Source organism: Lissotriton vulgaris, chromosome 5, assembly GCF_964263255.1.
Source record: "Lissotriton vulgaris chromosome 5, aLisVul1.2, whole genome shotgun sequence".
In the NCBI taxonomy this organism is placed as follows: domain Eukaryota; kingdom Metazoa; phylum Chordata; class Amphibia; order Caudata; family Salamandridae; genus Lissotriton; species Lissotriton vulgaris.
In genome coordinates, this window is record NC_141693.1 from 114,194,596 (window position 1) to 114,213,745 (window position 19,150).

The 19,150-nt window shown below is 49.9% G+C and overlaps 1 protein-coding gene across 1 annotated transcript in view; it reads right to left on the bottom strand.

Annotated features, from left to right (window-relative positions):
- Positions 1 to 488: 488 nt before the first annotated feature.
- Positions 489 to 19,150, bottom strand: part of ENTR1 (endosome associated trafficking regulator 1) — a 261,223-nt gene continuing 242,561 nt past the window's right edge. Inside the window, exon 8 of the mRNA XM_086921025.1 lies at positions 489 to 1,226. Within this exon, the coding sequence (XP_086777151.1) occupies positions 1,130 to 1,226 (97 nt within the window). The 3' untranslated portion in view covers positions 489 to 1,129. The remainder of the gene's footprint in view (positions 1,227 to 19,150) is intronic.

Genomic DNA, 19,150 nt, shown 5'->3' on the forward strand with positions numbered 1-19,150 from the left:
AATTAATATTAACGCACGTCTACCTTAGTTAAAAAAACACAAATACAAAAGTAGTTTTGTCATGACAGTCTAAAATGGTGAAACGTGCGTCAGACTTCATTCCAGAAGTGTTCGCCCAAAACTGCTTTATGCAGTAGGTCTTGCTAATTCCATAGGGAGTGAGTTGAGGACACACGGGAGAGGTCGAGGTATGTAAACAAGTATATAGATGTGCGTGATCTGAAAGTATTGAATACCAGGGAAGGTTGTAAAAAACGATATTTTTTTGTCCTCGAACCATGCTGCAAATTCTGAAACCTGTTAGTCCCGGCAACTGTGGGACTTACAGTAAAAATGAAATCAGTGCCGTCGCAAGGAACGTGCATCCGATTCCCCCCAGGCTCAGTTTCTGTTTGAAATATAAGCATATTTGGAAAACTGACTTTCTCTCACACAGGTATAGTTCTCAGAATAAGTGGAATTACTTTGCTGAAGAAGGCTCAAATGTGTAGTTCAGGCAAAGAAATGAAATTTATACATTTTACATTAGTGTACATTGTCCGCAAAAAAATAAATTAGTCGTTTTCGGCAACTTTTTTACATTAAAAAAAATTGCGAAGTATCATAGTACTGCTCTTTTACCACGTGTAAGAAAAACAATGCATCAGGATGTAAGTGCAAGGACAGTCTAAATAAAGCACGTTAGACTTCCTTATGTTGGATATCCTTATCTTAGTTCAACACTCAGTGAACAGGCACCTTCAGAAGACTTCTAAAGCTATGGGCAAAAACCCTGAAGCTAAAGAACAGGGTCAAGCAAAGCACCAAAATTCAAAGTTAACAAACTGTTGCTACCTTAAACCGCCAAGAACATTGCTGGGTTCCAGTATAATACTTCAATCCAACTACCGCTGTCTCCTAAATGTCTACTATTCCCTGAGAGGACCCCGACCTTTGTATTGCTGAACAGATTCATCTGTTAATTTTGCTCAGAAATACACGTGTGTATAAAAATAGTTAAAAAATAATTTTTTCCTTTCAACTCAAAAGGGGCAATATTTTCATTGCATATCTCAAGAAGTGAAAAGGTTTTTGGCAGTAGTGTCAGGGTAGTACAAACACTTCCTCAGTCTGGAATGATTTTTATTGGTCAGCAGTGGCCTTCTTGTGACAGTTCCGTAATTTTGTCAATCGATTTCAGGAGGTCGCTCACAAACTGCAAAGATTCTCCTCCCGAAAGAAGTTGTCTAAAATTAGAGAGAGGAAAAATAAGGTGCATTGCACATATCTCACTGGATTAGAACGACAAATCATGAGTAGGGGAAAGAGAAAAAAGGAGAAATAAAACAAATAAAATCTGATATCCTTCAGAGGAAATTTGGAGACAAAGCCAATTTTCCAGAAAGGGAACCCTCCCTTAAAGTTAACCTAGTAAATTAGTTATTAAAATGCACACATGTCTATGAATTTAGGACATACATCACAATCTTTACAGCAGAAGTAAGGAGGTGCAGTTATGAAGAATAAGCTGGCAGCTGGAGCACCTGATGCAACACCTTCTACTCTTTTTTGATAACTCTTTATTAAGATTTGTTCAGTAGTGAGGTAGTACGTGGCACAACAACACAAGATGATTACAAAACAGCAGAAGACACAGCATATACATGGCAACAACATACAATTTTATAACGGTAGGTCAATTCATTCGCATTAAACAAGTATATCTCACAACTAGATCTCGAAGTACTTTAAACATGGCTCCCAAATTTTTACATGCTTCTACGGGTAACTTCTTCCCTGGTAATAGTTTTCCAAGCTCAGATCACCTACACATTCCCCGGCACTATTCAAGAAATGGAGGGGTTGAGGGAAATTTCCAGTGTTTGGTGATATCATGCTTGGCCAGAAGAAACTCCAGGACACTGACCGTATGGAAAAATAAAGCATTGTACGGAGGAGATATTACCGATTCTCCAAAGGCATTCTGACATAAAAAACATCTTTTGCATGAGCTTGATGCGGAATTTGGCAGTGCCTTGCAAAGATCACTAGTTCCCTAGCAGCCATTTTTGCTCCTCCTCTCACCAACATACAAGCATACTTCCTCTAATGACCTACCCAGGCATTACATACCAGGATTCAGTATACTTGTAAGGTTTACTTCTTCCCCAGAGGAGGCAGGCTATATTCAGGGACTCTTCTACTTCTTTCCAATACCCCCTAACAAATGTCTCAATTGAAGGCATCTGAAGAACTTGTTAATTTCTATGGTCAAGTCTGGGAAGGATATCATGAGGTTACGATCCTCCCTAGGTAATTCTTATGGTGTTCAATTGCAAAAACCCACCTATCTGGCCCACTTGTGTTGGCCATGACCCACAGCAGAGTAGAGTAGAGTTCTCCAGAGTCACCAGGCAATCTCAGCCAATCTTTTATTTTTTTTGTTAAAGATTTTTATTCATTTCTATTCCAGCAGAACAGGAAAACATTTTTGAGCATATACAAGCAGAGTAGCACATCACAGTATTATCAAAAACACCACTGATTATTAGAAAAGTCACAGTTATGCAGTTTCACAGCATTCGAGACCCGACCCCATCCAGCCATTCTTGGGTTGTCAGATTTCATCAGAGTCTGAGTCATCATCATCTCGGTCCGGTGGTGGATCACAAATATCACCTCAGTATTTATTCCACGCCCCCCAGATTTTACACCACTTTTTAGGGCATCCCCTCCTAGTGAATACTGCCTTCTCAGCAATCATGGCTGCATCCATATCTCTACCCCACGTCGTTAGAGATGGCACCTCTACCCCCCCCCCCGCTTTTGTGCTACGTTCCTCTTGGCAACCATAATTCCTAGTGTTACCCAACTCTGCCAAGAACGCGTGAGGTCATTCGGCTCCCATATGTTTAATAAGCAACGCCCGGGCTCAGGTAGAAGTGAGACCCCCTCCGATTGTGATATAGTTCTCATTACTTGTGTCCAATATTCCGCTATTCTAGGACATTCCCATATGGTGTGAAAAAAGGTTCCCTCTTCTCCGCAGCCTCACAGGCAGAAGGGGTGTTCCGCCCTCCCAATCTTGTGCAAAGTATGTCTACTATAGTATGAACGTTGTAGGATGCTTAGCTGTACTAGCCTGAGGCGCAAGGGTATGCTCACCTCTCTTGTGGATGCCAATTCTTCCTGCCACTCAGTCATCAATCTCACCGATATCTCGGGACCATTTATCTCTCAGGGGTCCCGTCGGGTCAGGCAGGTTATTCCCTAGTTTACAGTAGGTTAGAGAGGTGGCCCTCTTTGGCATGTAATCAGTTAACAATCTATCTTCCAAAGGGGACGCCTCCAGAACCTCGGAGCCAGGCGGCAGTGCTGTCATCAGGGCATGTTGTATCTGCGTGTACCAGAACAATTCTGAGGGGGCCAATTTGTATTGTTGCTGTGCCCGCTCAAAGGAGACTATTTCCCCTCCCTGCCACATATCTCCCACCGTGGATATCCCAATATCATCCTATCAATCAAATCCTTTACTATACCTCAGTCTGCCTAGCCGTTTCGTGTCCCATAGTGGAGTGAGCTGGGTTAGCACCCCTCGCCATCCCAATCTAGCCTGGGCCATATGCCATAGTCCAAGTGTATGACGCAACAGTCCACACAGTGCTAAGGATAATTTTTTGTCGTACAGGGGAGCGAGCATATCCCTCATGCCAAGTTGCGCTCTGTCTGCCTTAAATGCCGGATCCGATTGTGGGACATGTACCCATTGATTAATCACTTTCAGTTGCGATGCCCAGTAATAAAGTTGTATATTAGGGAGCGCTATTCCACCATCGTACCATCCGCGCACCAGCTTGGCTTGCGCAATACGTGCTGGTTTATTACCACACAGCAGATTAGAGACCTGTGCCGAGATAGCTTTAAAGTAAGGTGGCATCAGTGGGTATGGTGTGTTTTCTAAAACATATATGAACCGGGGTAGGGCCATCATTTTGAAAATAAGGTCAAAGGTAATGTCCCCCAGTGCTGTATGTCTCTTTTGAGACGATCTAGCGGTGGCTGCAGATTCCTATTATAAAATTCTCCTGAGTCGTTGTGATGTAGACACCCAAGTACTTGAACGTACTTTCCGCAATCTTAAGCGGGCAACTGTGAAGATGCGGCAGTGGGATGTGTAGCACATACGAAATTGACTTGGACCAGTTGATGGTGTAACCGGACGCCTTACCATAAACCATACATATGTCTAGAAGACTTAATATGGAGCGCCTCAGTGAGGTCAAATACAATAAGATATTGTCGGCATATAGGGACACTCGATCTTCCCAGCTATCTGTCAATTTGAGGCCCAGTATCATTGGCTCCCAGCGTATCCACGCCGCCAGTGGCTTTAATACCAGAGCAAAAAGTAGCAGTGACAGTGGGCAGCCCTGGCGCGTGCCTCTCCTTAAGGGAAAGTCATCAGAAATGTGACCATTGGCAGTAACATGCGCCATTGGTTTAGTGTACAAAAGTTGAACCCATGAGCAGAATTTTGGACCGAACCCCAGATGATGTAATACTGCAAAGAGAAAAGGCCATTGGACCATGTCAAATGCCATATGTGCGTCAAGTGAGAGCACCACCGCCAGCTCTTGCAGGTACACTGCGCGTGCAAGCATACCATGTAATCTCCTCAGGTTGAGCGCCGTGTTCCTGCCTGGCATAAAGCCCGACTGGTCTGGGTGTATGAGTTTTGACAGGTGTGGTGTGAGCCGAGTCGCCAGCAGCTTTGCAAGGATTTTAGCCTCTGCATTTATGAGGGAAATAGGTCGATATGAGGTACAGTTATCCGCAGGTTTCCCAGGTTTTAGAATAGCCACTATAGTGGCTGTGTGCTAGTCCGGCGGGAGCTCCCCCGCCTTCAAACTGTCAAACTGTCAGTGAACATATTAAACAGGTGAGGCACAATGGTATCCGCCGTTCTCTTATAGAGTTCGACAGGAATGCCATTTGGTCCTACAGCTTTGCCCGATTGCAACGCCCTAATGGCTGCTTGCAACTCGTCCGTCGTGAGGTCAGCCTCTAACTCCTGTGCTTCCGCTGGGGTTAACTTGGGCATGGCGAGGTCTTGCACATAAGTCAGTGCCTCCTCTACTGACATTGCAGAGTACGACGAATATACTGTCTGAAAGTGTTGTGCCAGCATGTGTAATATCGCGTGCGGGTCCGTTGAAGGTTGTCCCCCCCTATCCCCCCCCCCTGTGCAGAGCTGCGCTATCCACCTATCACTTTTCTCCCGTTTATCTAGCCATGCCAGTAGTTTCCCGGCCTTGTCGCCGATGTCATATTTTGTGTCGCGTGGCCTCTAGCTGCTGTCTGGTCAATTCTGTCAGGTGTTCTCTATGGTGTCGCTGCTTGAGGTGTAAGTGTGGGATGTGTCAGGGGTTGGGTCTCTAGTGTGTTGTTCTTCCGCAATATACAATTCGGACTCTAGGTTCTGCAGTTCCAGCTGCCCCTCCCGTTTGTGTGCTGTGATGGAAGCTATGGCCTGTCCCCTGATGACTGTCTTAAATGCTTCCCAGAGAGTGGTGGAAGAAGCAACGGACCCCGCATTGTCTTGAAAGTAATGGCTTGTTGCCTTCTTGAGTGTCCTTCTGATCTTGGGAACCTGTAGATAACCAGGGCGTATCGGATAGATCCGGCACCGCTTCTGATGGTGATGGGTATATCTGAGCAGCAGTGGGGAATGGTCGGAGATGCCCCGGGGTCTAATTTCTATAGTATCTACATGTTGAAGGCTACCCAACGAACCCAGGAAGTAGTCTATTCTTGTTAGGCTATTATGGACACTGGAGTGATATGTGAATTGACGTTCTGTGGGGTGGTGTCTTCTCCATACATCTATAAGACCTATTGCGTCCATGAAACTCCCAAGGCGCGATACTCCGGAAGTATCCGCCCTCGGAGGGAACCTATCCATGGAGTCATTTGAGGCCGCATTAAAGTCTCCACCAATAAGGAGCTCTCCCACCGGTAATCCAAGTAAGAACACACTTAGATCCGGGATCCATGGAGTCATTTGAGGCCGCATTAAAGTCTCCACCAATAAGGAGCTCTCCCACAGGTAATCCAAGTAAGAACACACTTCGATCCGGGAAGGCCACCGCTTGCAATGCTGTGGGGATGTAAACCGACACTATATTCAAGGACCTTCCTTCTCACTGTGTAACTATGGCGGCGAATCTCCCCAACCCATCAGACTTAACTTCTTTCATTATCAAAGGGAACTGCTTCTTCACCAATATCCCCACCCCCCTGGAGCTAGATGTGAATTCGGAATGTACCAACATTTTGTATCCCCACCTGTCCATTGCTTTGCTGGATGTGCCTGTGAGATGTGTCTCCTGTAAAAGTCCAACATTGAATACTGGGAGCAAGGTTCAGCTCCCTATCCAGAAGCACTGCAGAGTTATGCCTGTTGCAATAAAGTATACCACACTTAAACTGCGTTGTATTTCTTTTATTCAAATTCTATTCCAGTATTTTCGTACTTCTTGTCCACTTTCTTTTGTCACATATAACCACCGTTTTATGTATTTGTAATTCTAATGCGGTATACGTGTCCATCAGGACTTTAATTTTCTAAGGCAGGAATATATACATAATTCATCCTCGATAGTGTTCAGTCTCCAATGCATTTCGGGCCTGTTTTTTGCCTTTCGTCAGGGATTCACTATAAATGTAAACGTGAGCATTAGACTCTATATGTATACAACCCACAGGTAAAACCGTTTGCGAAACAATCATTTATACGATAATATTTTAAAGAACAGCGTTTTCCCTCTAACTGATCATGATTATAATGAAACCAAGTAAAGTGACTGTCCCTCCTTATGAAACATAAATTAAAAAGGAATCATTAAACTTAAAATTCATGAAGCTATAAGGTTAACAGGTAATTGAAAGTGATTAGACTCTCAGTAGACCTCGGAATGAGGTGAATACATGTGAGATAGGTAAGAGGGGAGTCTATATGATGTTGGGGTACCTTATAACCTACAAATTTGAAATAGGGAAATTGAAATATGGGAATAAGAGTTTAATGATTCCTTTTTCATTTCTACCGCATTAGAATTACAAATACATAAAATGGTGGTTATATGTGACAAAAGAAAGTGGAGAAGAAGTACGAAAATACTGGAATAGAATTTGAATAAAAAAAACACAACGCAGTTTAAGTGTGGTATACTTTATTGCAACAGGCATAACTCTGCAGTGCTTCTGGAAAGGGAGCTGAACCTTGCTCCCAGTATTCAATGTTGGACAATCACCTCACGTGGTAGAAGGGCGTACCACAAATCCAGGATGCACGCAAGAATCAAATCTAAATTAGCTTATTGGACCTTGAATGGGATTTAAAACTGAGTGCACTCGAATTTCTACCTTTCTCCTGTAAAAGTACCACCGCCGGGCCACCCCTTTTAATGCATTGCAGAACCAGGTCACGCTTTATTTTATCACCCAGGCCGCGTACATTCCATGTGAGTACGGAGAGGGATGGTACCGTGGTGTTAGGACCCACAGCTGAGTCAACCTGCGTTTCATCTCCCATTTCTATGCCCAGCAGACCTATTAATGCTAGTGACTTGTCCCATTAGTGAACGTGAGTGCTTCCCTGTGTGCGCTAGTATTGCATAACTATCTTCATACAGAACAATAAGATTTCCAATATACCAAAAACATCCTAACAATCCCTGCCCCAACCCCCCTCCCTGCCTTGTGGACCCAAAACTGCCCGCCACCCCAACTCAGCAGACTGCGTGGAACCCAATCCCTGAAACTTTACTTGCATGTACAGTCCCAATGTCGAGGTGGGCCAGAACATATAGCAGTTTATACCCTCCTTATTTAGAGGTGGGTAGTCCCTGAAGATCTCACTCTCCGGAGTCCTTATCCAGTTGTTCCGTCTCCTCTTCTCCTTGTTCAATGTCATCAGGATCGCCCTCCTTCCCAAGCCGTCGCGGTCTCCTTTGCGCTCGGCCGGACCTCTCCCCCAGTCGCCATCCCTCAAGCCAGTCGTGGGCCTCTTCCGGTGTTTCAAAAAAACAAGTTTTGCCTTCTGCCACCACAAAAAGTTTTGCTGGAAAGAGCATGGAATATGGCAGCTCACGGGCCCTCAGTGTCTTTTTGACCTCAAAGGAACTTCTGTGGCGCGCGACGACCGTCGCCCTATAGTCCGGAACGAAGGAGATCACAGAGTTTTGTACTCTGATAGGCGGTGCTACCCGGGCCGTTTGAGGAATGGCATCCCTGTCCCGGAAGTTGAATATGCGGGTCAGCACCGCTCTTGGGGGGCTCCAGGTTTTTGCCTGCCACCTGGTACCCTATGCGCCTGTTCCACAGAAAAGAAGGTAGAGAGTCCTTTAGGCTGCAGTCGGCCCTTAATGAGTTCTTCAATAAAGAGGTCCATAGCGGAGCCCCCTTCATTCTCTGGAAGCCCCGTAATTCGAACATTATTTCGGCGGGAGCGTCCTTCTTGGTCGTCCAGCTTTGCCGCCGTACGCTTGATGTCGGCCTCCAATTGCATTACTTTCTTAATCAATAGTGTAGTGTCTTTAGTGAGAGACGTCATCGTCTGTTCCACCTCAGTTACTCTAGCTGACATTTTTGGAAAATCTGCTTGTAGGAACGTGACATCCGTTGAAATGGACCCGAGTCTGGTCTGTACCTGGTGTAGAGCCGCCATTACATCATCTAGCGTCACTTTGGATCCACCCTCCGCCTCCGAGTCTTTGGCCCCTATCTCTTTACGTTCCGGCAATGTGGGAAAGTCCTTAGTGTAGGCAAACTTATCCAGCTTGCCCTGCTGGGTCGCGCTGGATCCCTTGCCACTCATCGCCTGCTCCGCAGCCTATTCTCACAGCTGCTGGACTTCTGCACAGCTGATATGACTGTTCGTACAGGGGGGCAATCAACAGTTAACCACTGGGGGGCTCCACGCTCGACCCACAGCTCCGTAATTTGGGGTACCCTCTCCCTACGTCAAATCTGTAATAGCCTGGGGACGACCTTATTATATCTCCAGTAACGTACCTCCGCTGTCTTATTGACTCCTGAGTGAATCTGTGCCGCATGTGTGTCGCTGGGTGTTGCTGCCCGCAGCAATCCTGCCACTTGACACCCCCTGACTGAGGCTATGCTGTTTGAAACTTTCTTCATGTGCCCCTCAATCCGGCCGCCGACCGCAATGCCTCATAACTGTTTGCTCCTCCTTATCTACAGCCACAGCCTCTCCATCTACAGTCGGGTGCCTTGCACGGTAGGGCCTCCAGATCGGCCGGTTCAAGTACGGCGATCCCCTCATGCACCACCGCGGGTGCACCTAGTGTGGTCCAGCCCGTTCTTCAGGGCTGCCGCTCCGTCTCTTACTGCAGCGCTAATGCGTCTCCGCGGTGCCGGCTCCTCTCTTTGGCGTCCAACAGACCCGTAGGCCCAATCCCGGCCCCAGCCTCCGATTTCCAGGTGAGAGCTCCTCCGCCGCCTAGCACCAGGTCAGGAGGCCGCAGTCAGGGCCGCCACTGCCTCCGCCTGTTCTTTCTCCTATCTCCGGTGTGTGCCGTCTCTCCTCGGATCCAACCAGCGGGCAGCACAACAGGTGCTTGGGCCTGGCTTCAAAATGTAATCCCCGGCTCCAAACATGTGTGGAGGCCTCGACCGGTCGCCGTTGGTAACTCACGTTGTCGACTTCGGGGAGACTTCAGCCCCGGGTCGATCCGCTCCGCACCACCTTTGCAACGTAATTTCAGGCTCTGGGTACGATTTAAATTGCGGATTAATGAGCGGATTCACGGGGGAGTCTGCCTCACCCTCGGAGCTCCACTAGACTGCGAACATCTTGCTTGGCTGCCAGCCACGCCCCCCCTCAGCCAATCTTTTTAATAGTCTAATGCCAGCCAGCAGTTAAAAACTATGATAGTAATTTGGGGGTAGGTCAAAAGCCCCATTGCTTGCTAATGCGACAGGTAGGGCATTTACCACAATCCTGGATAAGAACGGAGATCTACGAACCAAAAGAATCATTTTATTTTTTTTTTTAAATATATTTTTATTGCAGGAATTTGTTCAAGTTACATGTTGGTACCGGGAAGTTTTAACAGCGGCAATGAAAGTTACGAGACCCCAAGAGTGAATATTCCATTTACACAGCCATTCAGCCCACATCCCGGAGGCTGGGCGGCCCTTGCGGTGATCTCATACAGGATAACCTGTCAATCTCCCGGTATCGGCCAGGATAAATGTGAGGCCTACATCTGCTTTTCTAGACACATATAAAAACTTTCAACCCCCCCCCCCCCCAACTAATCCAACCCCCCCAGAGGACCCAGAGCAGGCAAATAATATGTTAATAACTGCAAGTGTGGTAAAAGATTACCTCGATTTCCCTGTCTCTATCTGCCACCCACCCCCCCACCCCGCCATTGGTGTGCTTGTGCGTATATCAAGAGCTTGCGGTAGGAAACCTATCCCATCAGCAAGGAGAAACGTGGTGAAACAAAGTTATTGGGTTGGAAGTTGAACATCCTCATCGCTATCCGAGTCACTGGAAGTATTGTAATCGCGCAGGGCCTGCACCAACGTCTCCCATTCCTGCGCCGCTTCTAGCGCCTTCTCATTCTGCTGACGCCTCGCCAATTGATACCTCAGGGTGCTCTCCCCAGTAGCCCATTTCAGAAATTCAGTGCGCCATTTCGCGCCCGTTGGACCAACTCGTGCTTTCCAATGCCTAGTTACCTCCCTTTTTGCCAATAGAAGCCCCAGTTCGATAAATTTACTGGAAAGTTTGTTTTTGGGAGTGTGGGGGAACCAATGCAGGATTCCGACCGCAGCATCGAATACCAGGTCCCTTCCAGTAACCTCCTTGAGAGTATCCCCTACCAACGACCAATAGGAGGAGAGCGCCGGACAAGACCACAACATGTGTATTAGATTAGCTGCAGGCGCCCGACATCTGGGGCAAGCCGCCGAGTCCGAGGCAAAGTATTTCTGTATTTTCTCCGGGGTCAAATAGGCCCGGTGCAGTATATAAAAATGTACCAGTTGGAACCGGGCATGGCGAGTGCCCTTCCAGGCGCGGCGCAACAACTGGGCCCATGTAGTCTCCGGTATGTCCTTCCCTATGTCAACTTCCCATCTGGTTCTGAGCACCTCCAGCGGGGGTAGCCCTTCAGTAATCAGCCTGGAATATAAGCATGTCACCACCTTGATCGTCCCTGACGACATCATAACATATTGGCACGCCGCTGACGTCGGAGGTTCCTCCAGGCCGTTCTGCCAATACGCCTGAATCGCGCGCACAACCGCCGCGTGAAGGAGAAAATCTCCACGGGGAATGTCAAAGCGGTCCAAGAGCACCTGGAACGGTAGCAGCACTCCGTCCTCATAGAGACCAGTCACCTCCATGTGGCAAGGCAGTGAGCATCCCTAATGGGATCTCCGGAGCATATGGGCGCTTCAGCTCCACCCGGTTGTGTATTCGGTTCCAGCACGACCTTATGGTGCGTTCCTCATGCGTGAGGTCCCGCAGGTACAACCGTTGACGTAATGCAATGTAGGATATGACATGCCTGGGCATACCACGCCCCCTCCCCTCCTCCGGGCCTCGAAATTCCCGCGCCACCTCCTGGGTGTAAGTCTGCAATTGGGCAGCTAGGTAGTATTTCTCAAAGTCCGGCACCGCTAGCCCCCCTTCCGATTTTGGTCTCATCAGGGTCTTGAGCGCCACCCTCCGGCGGCCCGATCCCCAGAGGAACGCCACCAACATGGAATTTAAGGTCCGGAAGGTGGTCGGCGGGATCCAAACCGGGAGCGTCCGAAAGTAGTACAACAACCGTGGGAGTGCCACCATTTTCAGCAGTGCAATGCGGCCGGCCACCGAGAGTGGCAGGGTGGCCCAAAAGCCCATAGTACCCCTCAATGCTCGGATGCAGCGGGTAATGTTGCCATCCAGGATATCCGCCTGATCATGATACACGTACACCCCTAGGTATTTGAGGCAGCTGGGCTCCCATCTAATCTCTCTAATGGTAGCAGGTTGGGGCTCTCCCCGACGGACCGGGAACAGGCAGGTTTTCGCCCAGTTCACCTTTAGGCCCGAGAGCTCCCCAAAGGCCGTGAGCGCCGCGTCAGCCCCAGTCAAGGCCTCTCCGGCATCCTCCAGAAATAATAATAGGTCATCGGCATACAGGGAGATAAATTGCTGCCCTGACGAGGTCCGCAACCCCTGGAAGTAGGCCCCAGTCCGAATCGACAGTGCCAATGGTTCCACCGCGAGTGCAAAGAGCAGGGGGGACAGAGAGCACCCCTGTCTCGTGCCCCGTTCCACCGGGTATTGTCGGGAGATTAACGGACCCGACCGCACCCTGGCCGCTGCCGAGGCGTACAACACCGCAGTCCACCGCAGAAACCCCTCCCCCAGGCCGAAATGCGCCAGGACCCTGTGAAGGTATTTCCACTCCAGGCTATCAAAAGCCTTTTCCAGGTCTATCGATAGAATCATGGGGCAAGGGGCCTCAGTGTGGGTCTCCCCTAATAGCCGAAGTAAGCGACGGATGTTCATTGTCGTGTTACGTTTGGGTATGAATCCCGCCTGATGGACATGGACCGGGGAGCTCATGTGGCCCAGCAATCTCGAGGCTAGTATGCTACTTAGTATTTTGTAATCAACCGTAAGCATCGAAAGCTGTCGGTAAGATGCCGGGTCGTTGCCCTCTTTGTCCGGTTTGAGGAGGGGGACCACCAAGGCCTCGCACATCGACCCGGGAAGGCGCCCCAAGCGTTTCGCTTCTCTATACACCACCAGCAACCTGGGGGCCAGAAGGTCCACGTAGGTAGAGTAGAATTCCACCGGGAGTCCATCCAAGCCTGGAGTTTTATTTCTCGCCATCCTTTTTATGGCGCTACGGATTTCTCCCAGCTCTACCTCCCTCCCCAGATCTTTCGCCTGTGCAGGCTCCAGAGTGGGGATCGGCAGTGACTGTAAGTATTCCTCTACCGGGGCAGTGTCCTGTGCCACCCTGCTACGGTACAATTCCTCATAGTAGTGTAAGTAGCAATCAAGGATTTCGGGCTGGGTACATACCTCGTCACCCGCCGCAGTGCGCATAGACACCGTGGGGGTGGTTCGCCTCATGGGATTGGCCAGCCAGGCTAGGAGCGCTCCCGACTTGTCCCCCTCAGCTAATGATCTCGTTAAGTAAGCCTTATAGTCGAAACAACGGAGTCGTTCAACTTCCACGGCTACCGTTTCCCTTGCTGCCAGGGTCTGCCCCTGCAGTTCTGGATTGCTGGGTCGAGCAAGCTCCATCTCGCGAAGTTTCCGATCAGCCTTATCCAGATCATCCAGAATAACCCTGCGCATTCCCACCTTCTTTGTGATACAGTATCCCCGAACCACCACTTTAAATGCATCCCACTCCGTGGCTCTCGACCCAGCCGTACCCTCATTCTCTACAAAGTACTCAGTAATTTTGCCCTCTAGTTCTGTCTTAAACACCAGGTCTTCCAAGATCTCGGGACGTAATTTCCAAGTGGGCACACTGGGGGTGCCGGGGAACCACCGGAAGTCTGCCAATAGAGGATTGTGGTCAGAGATGGTCCTAGTCAGGTATTCAGTTCTCATTGCCGCGACCACAAGTTCCGCCGAACCTAGCAGCCCATCCAGCCGCACGTGCAACTCGTGCATGCCGGAGAAGTGGGAATAATCGCGGGTACTCGGGTGTTGCACTCGCCAAATGTCTGTCAGTCCCCATTGGGCCTGCCATTCCCGCCTGCCTTTGGCCACTCGACGAACTGGAGAGTCCGGGAGGGGGGGTGGGATCGGTCGAGATCGACGTCCATCACCGAATTAAAGTCCCCCCCTAGTAAGATGGGTCCTGATAAACAGTGGGCCAAGGAGCCCGATAACGCAGAGAGGAAAGAGAGAGTTGGTCCACGTTAGGCGCGTAAATGCAGCATATGTTCAAGGCTCTGCCCCCCTAGGCTACCAGTGATTGCTACAAACCGCCCCTCTGGATCTATCACAGTTTTGGCCACCTGTAAGGGCACCCCAGCTCTCACCCAAATCAGCGCGCCTCTCGCATAAGCTGAATATGACGTGTAATACACTTGGCCTCTCCACCTACGCTGTAGCGCTAATCCTTCTGACTTAGTGAGATGTGTCTCCTGCAGCAGCGCTATTTGTACCCCCCTGCGCACTAGGTAGGCATGGACCTTGTGCCGTCTGGACATGGTGTGCAGGCCCCGCACATTCCAAGTAATACATTTTAGGTTGGATATATCAGCCATTGTCCCATAATGTCACGTTCCGTTTCCCCCGGTAGTGCTCAAGCATGATCAAGCTTTCAATTAGATCCACACCAATGGCAGTTGTCCCCCGCAACAAGAACAGAACTCCCCCCAATCCCATATTCATACCCCACCCCCCAAGAACAGGTCCCAAATAGTGCCATCCAGTCCCCATCCAAACCTTACCCTTCAAAGTCCCCTCCCTCCCAACTAACCTGACGGTAGCCACCGCAGGCATGCCTTAAGGGCTGAGTGGGGGTCGAGCGTCAATAGGGGGTCTCCACGCCTCTGTACTACCGAGACATAATCGAGCCCACAATCGTTTTAGACCTGGGAAAAGGTGTAACCCCAATTCACTCCCTTCATCAATAACCAATTCCACCCCCGACGGACCCCCCGCACTCATTATCCCCACCCGCAATTGGAATCAGCTCACCCAGGATCATTCTTGACCATCCAGCAGGCCCTCCGCCGAATCCGGGGTTATCACAGGCAGAGTCACACTGTCAGTTTCTGAGTCCTCCGTGTCCGATAAAGGCCCACCACCACCTGTCTCCGAGTCCTCCACAGTCGGCCCACCTTGGGGGCCAGATATGTTGGAGACCAGCTCCAGCACCCCTCGCCGCTCCGTCGCCGTCTCCACTGTCGAGGGCCTGCCCGATCTGCCGCAGCGATTCTGGATCCTCTTCGATCTTCGTTTACGACCTGCCTCCGATGTAGATTGGAAAGATGACCCAAAGCCGTCCTTGCCTCTCGATACAATTCAAGCCAGCTGCAGACATCATACGGATTGTCAAAGAATTTGGTCGTGTCGTCCAGGATGATACGGAGTTTCGCCGGGAACAACAGAGAGTATTGGATGCCCTCGCTCCGCAATTCCCGCTTGATCGCCAGGAAGGAGGTCCGCTTCCGTTGTGTTTCGTAAGTGTAGTCCAGGAAAATGTTTACTTGGCTATTCTCCACCTGATATGGTCCGTTTTCCCGGGCGGCGTTGAGGAGGTGGTCCCTGTCCCGAAAGTGCAGCAGTCGCGCCACCACCGGACGTGGGGAGCGGCCCTGTTGCGGTGGTCTGGCCGGCACCCTGTGAGCCCGTTCCAAGGTGTAAAAGGGGGAAAGTCTTTCAGGCGCCACCACAGTCCGGAGCCAATCCTCTAGGTAGGCCACCATGTCGCCATTCTCGACTTTCTCTGGGAGGCCCACCACGCGGATGTTGTTTCTCCTATTGCGCCCTTCCGCGTCCTCCGCCCGTCTCTCCAGGTCTCCAATGCGGGTCAAAGCGTCTTTCACAGTGGCGGGCAAAGTTTTTTGCGCGGGTTCTAAGGCTCCAATTGAGCATTCCACGTCCTTAACCCTATCTGAGAGCTTTCCGTGATCTGCCCGAAGAAGGCCCAGACTTGTCGCCACCTGAGCGATGTCTTGCTGGAGGGCCGATCGTGTGTCCGCAATTGCTTCAAGGATTCTATCAAATTGCTGTTGTAGTTGGGGACCCCCCCCGTCTTCTCCGGATCCATCTTGTCCTCTTTATCGGTGGCCTCCGTGTCCGAGGCCTGGGCACCACCTTTAGGGCCTCTTGGTTTCCCCATAGTTGCCGTGTCTGCCAGCTGGGGCCCAGGAGATGCTAAGCCGGGGAAGGGGAAAAAAGCCCCCCCCCCCCCCAAACCTCAGACCACGAGCTCGCTGCCAGCCGGATCCCGGTGGGACAGCACGGGGGGCCCAGAAACTTCGTCCGTCCAGCGGGTTATCTATTATCTATCCCGGAACCAACCAGCAGGAGGGGGGGAGGTGAGGAGCGGTTGCAGTCGATAGGCAGCGTCCCCCTCTCGGTCAGCTAGTTTCCCTAGTCGTCGCTGGTCCCTGGTGGTTCCTCTGGACCTGGCCGCCACCCGGCGGGCTGTCCGGGTTCGGAGTTGCTGCTCCCGGTGTCCCTTTAAGCCTAGGGGGTGGGGCCCGCGTGTTTCCGCGCGCGAGGGCTCCGGGTATGTCCAATTGCAGGTGCAGGGCGCCACTCACTGCTGCGCGGCCCCTCTCGTAACTTTCACCGCTTCCCGGGGCCCCCGTGGTGTAGGCAGTGCGAGATCCGTCCTGGCGGGCGTCTCTACGCCGGTTTCGCAGTGTTCTCGGCCGATCCGGCACTCGGCCGCAGCTCCGCTTTCCCAGCGGGCGGAGTAGGAGGCAGGATTGGTCCGGAGTCGGCTGTCTCTCCGGGTCGCGATCTGACCCGGGTCTACGGAGACGGAGCGGGCGCCATCTTGTGCTCCGCTCCGCTCTCCTCACGGACCCTCGTATTTCTATCACCAGCTGTTCCTTGGGTCCTCCGATGTCGGCTCCGAGTCGGCTAGGTCGGCCCCGCTGGCGCACTCCGATTCAGGGAGGCTGGGGCGCCCGGAACCCTCTTAAAACAGGATAAAATCAGGCTCTGTCTCGGAGCCGAGCGTTTAGGCGACCGCCGCCATCGACGCTCAAGCCACGCCGTCGAACCAAAAGAATCATGATTCACTCAGCACACTTCACTTCCTATTTGGGCTGCTTCCTTGGGTCTGGTGGATGGATAGAGATATTGACACCCACGCACTAGAGAATACCTTCTCCACAGCACATCACTCAGTCTCACACATGGAGTATTTTCTTTAATGTAGTATGCAACCTTCCCAGAGGCCTGCCAGACCACGCTCAAACAGAGCTCCTGCTGTAACAGTGAAGTAGACCTCACATGGCATTTAGAGATTAAGGGCCTGATTTAGATTTCGACTGATGGGTTACTCCGTCACAACTGTGATGGATATCCCATCTGCTGAAATATAAATCCCACAGGATATTATGGGATTTATATTTCGGCAGACGGAATATCAGTCACTGTTGTGAAGGAGTAACCTGTCCGCCCAATTCTAAATCAGGCTCTAAATTCCTGGTGACCGGTTGGCAGTACTTTTTTGAAGTATCTTAGGTGACACAATCCTACTCTAAATTGAATGTTCATAGTTTCTCAAGGACAGTACGGGAGGCCTTTAAGGCAGTCATGCAAAGGAAAGTGATGGCATATCAGAACCGACAAGACAGGCCTAAAAAGCAGGCAGTCATGGGCCTCAGGACGGAGTTCCTGATGTTTGAAAGGAATAAAGCATTCACTATGGAGAACGCTCTCTTTTTACCATATCAAAGTAGCCCACATGGCCAGAGTAAAAGATCATTTGACTGTGTTGGCAATTTGATTATCCTCAATACTCTATATTTAAGAACTTGCGTGCAAGGCACAGACAGTGCTGCATTGGCTAACACTAGAGAGGAACGCAACAGGCTTATGCCAGAGTTGAATATTGACCAAGACAAAGGGATAAGATTGTGTGTGGACCTGGGTGACCTCACCCGCAACAGCTGGGTCGACAGACACTCTCTCCCTAGGATCCACAAAATGTTGAGCACCATGGTGGATCCAGAGTGCTTCTCGGTTCTGGACCTATCCAGTGCGTACCACCAGATTGAAATGCATCCTGAGCCAAGGTGGTTGACGGCCCCCACCACTCCGATGGGATCCTTCATGTTTTGTAGAATGCTGTTCGGCCTGGCATCCGCAGCCGCAGTATTTCAAAAGATTATGCAAAGTATCCTGGAGGGAATACCCAAAACCCTCTGCTTCCAGGATGATGTTTTAATCTACGGTGCCACGGAGGGAGAACAAGACTTATACCTAAGAAAAGTCACATGCAAACTAAGAGATGAAGGACTCCTACTTCGGAGAGAGAAATGCAATATAGGGGTGAGCACCGTTGAATACCTGGGTCATACCATTTCTAAGGATAGATTCAAGCCAAAAACGTGCCTGCTCAAGGCTGTTCAAGAGTCAGTCGCTCCAAAAAATAAAGAGTTGAAGTCCTTCTTAGGAATTGCAGAGTTCATGTCAAAATATGCTCAAACATTTTCTGAACTTGCACACTGCCTAAGAGAACTTCTGAAGAACTATATTAAATTCAACAGGACGGAGGAACATCATAGTGCCTTCGATAACATCAAAAGAGCCATTCTCTCTGCCCCATATTTATGTAACATGAGCATTCCAGGAAAACAATTCTCACCACAGATGCCAGTAGAAAGGGACTGGGAGCTACCCTCTCACAAGTAATTGAAGGTGAGGAGTGCATAGTGGCTTTTGTATCTCGTGCCCTAAACAAATCAGAAGCCAACAACTCTGTAGTAGAAACAGTTTTTGGGCAGTCAAATATTTTACATATTATCTGTGGGGCATCCAGATTGACATCAGAAAAGACCATAAACCTCTCATTCACATGTTTTCAACAAAAGGTTCTTACAATAGCATGCCTAGAATAGCCAGATGGTTGTTGGGTCTAGAGAGTTTTTGCTACAAACTGGAATATGTCCCAGGGAACCAAAACAAGTTCGCGAATTTCCTCTCAAGATCTCCTTTAGAAGAAATGGAAGAATTCAAAAATCTGATTACCCTATCTTAGCTATCAACCTTGCTCACATGCTCACTACGCCACTGGAGTCAAGCTATCCTGGCTGAAGACGGCTGATAGCCAGAAACCAGTCCTAGGATGCTTGATTCCGGTCCAGGGAAGACACAGCTTGGCAGTTCGGGCTGGACTGTTCCTATGAGGCACAGGGTCAAGACTGATTTGCATATGGCCATGTCTGAACTGGGGTGGCTTGGTGAGCAACATAACGATGGATTAAACCCAGATCTGTGACTGGGGTGAATGTTTTGCCATTTTGCAACATTCCGACCATCATCTTGTGTGTTTTGCTGCTCACCCTATGTGGGAAGGGTATGCCCAGACGTGGGTCCCATGCTCACTACGCCACTGGAGTCAAGCTATCCTGGCTGAAGACG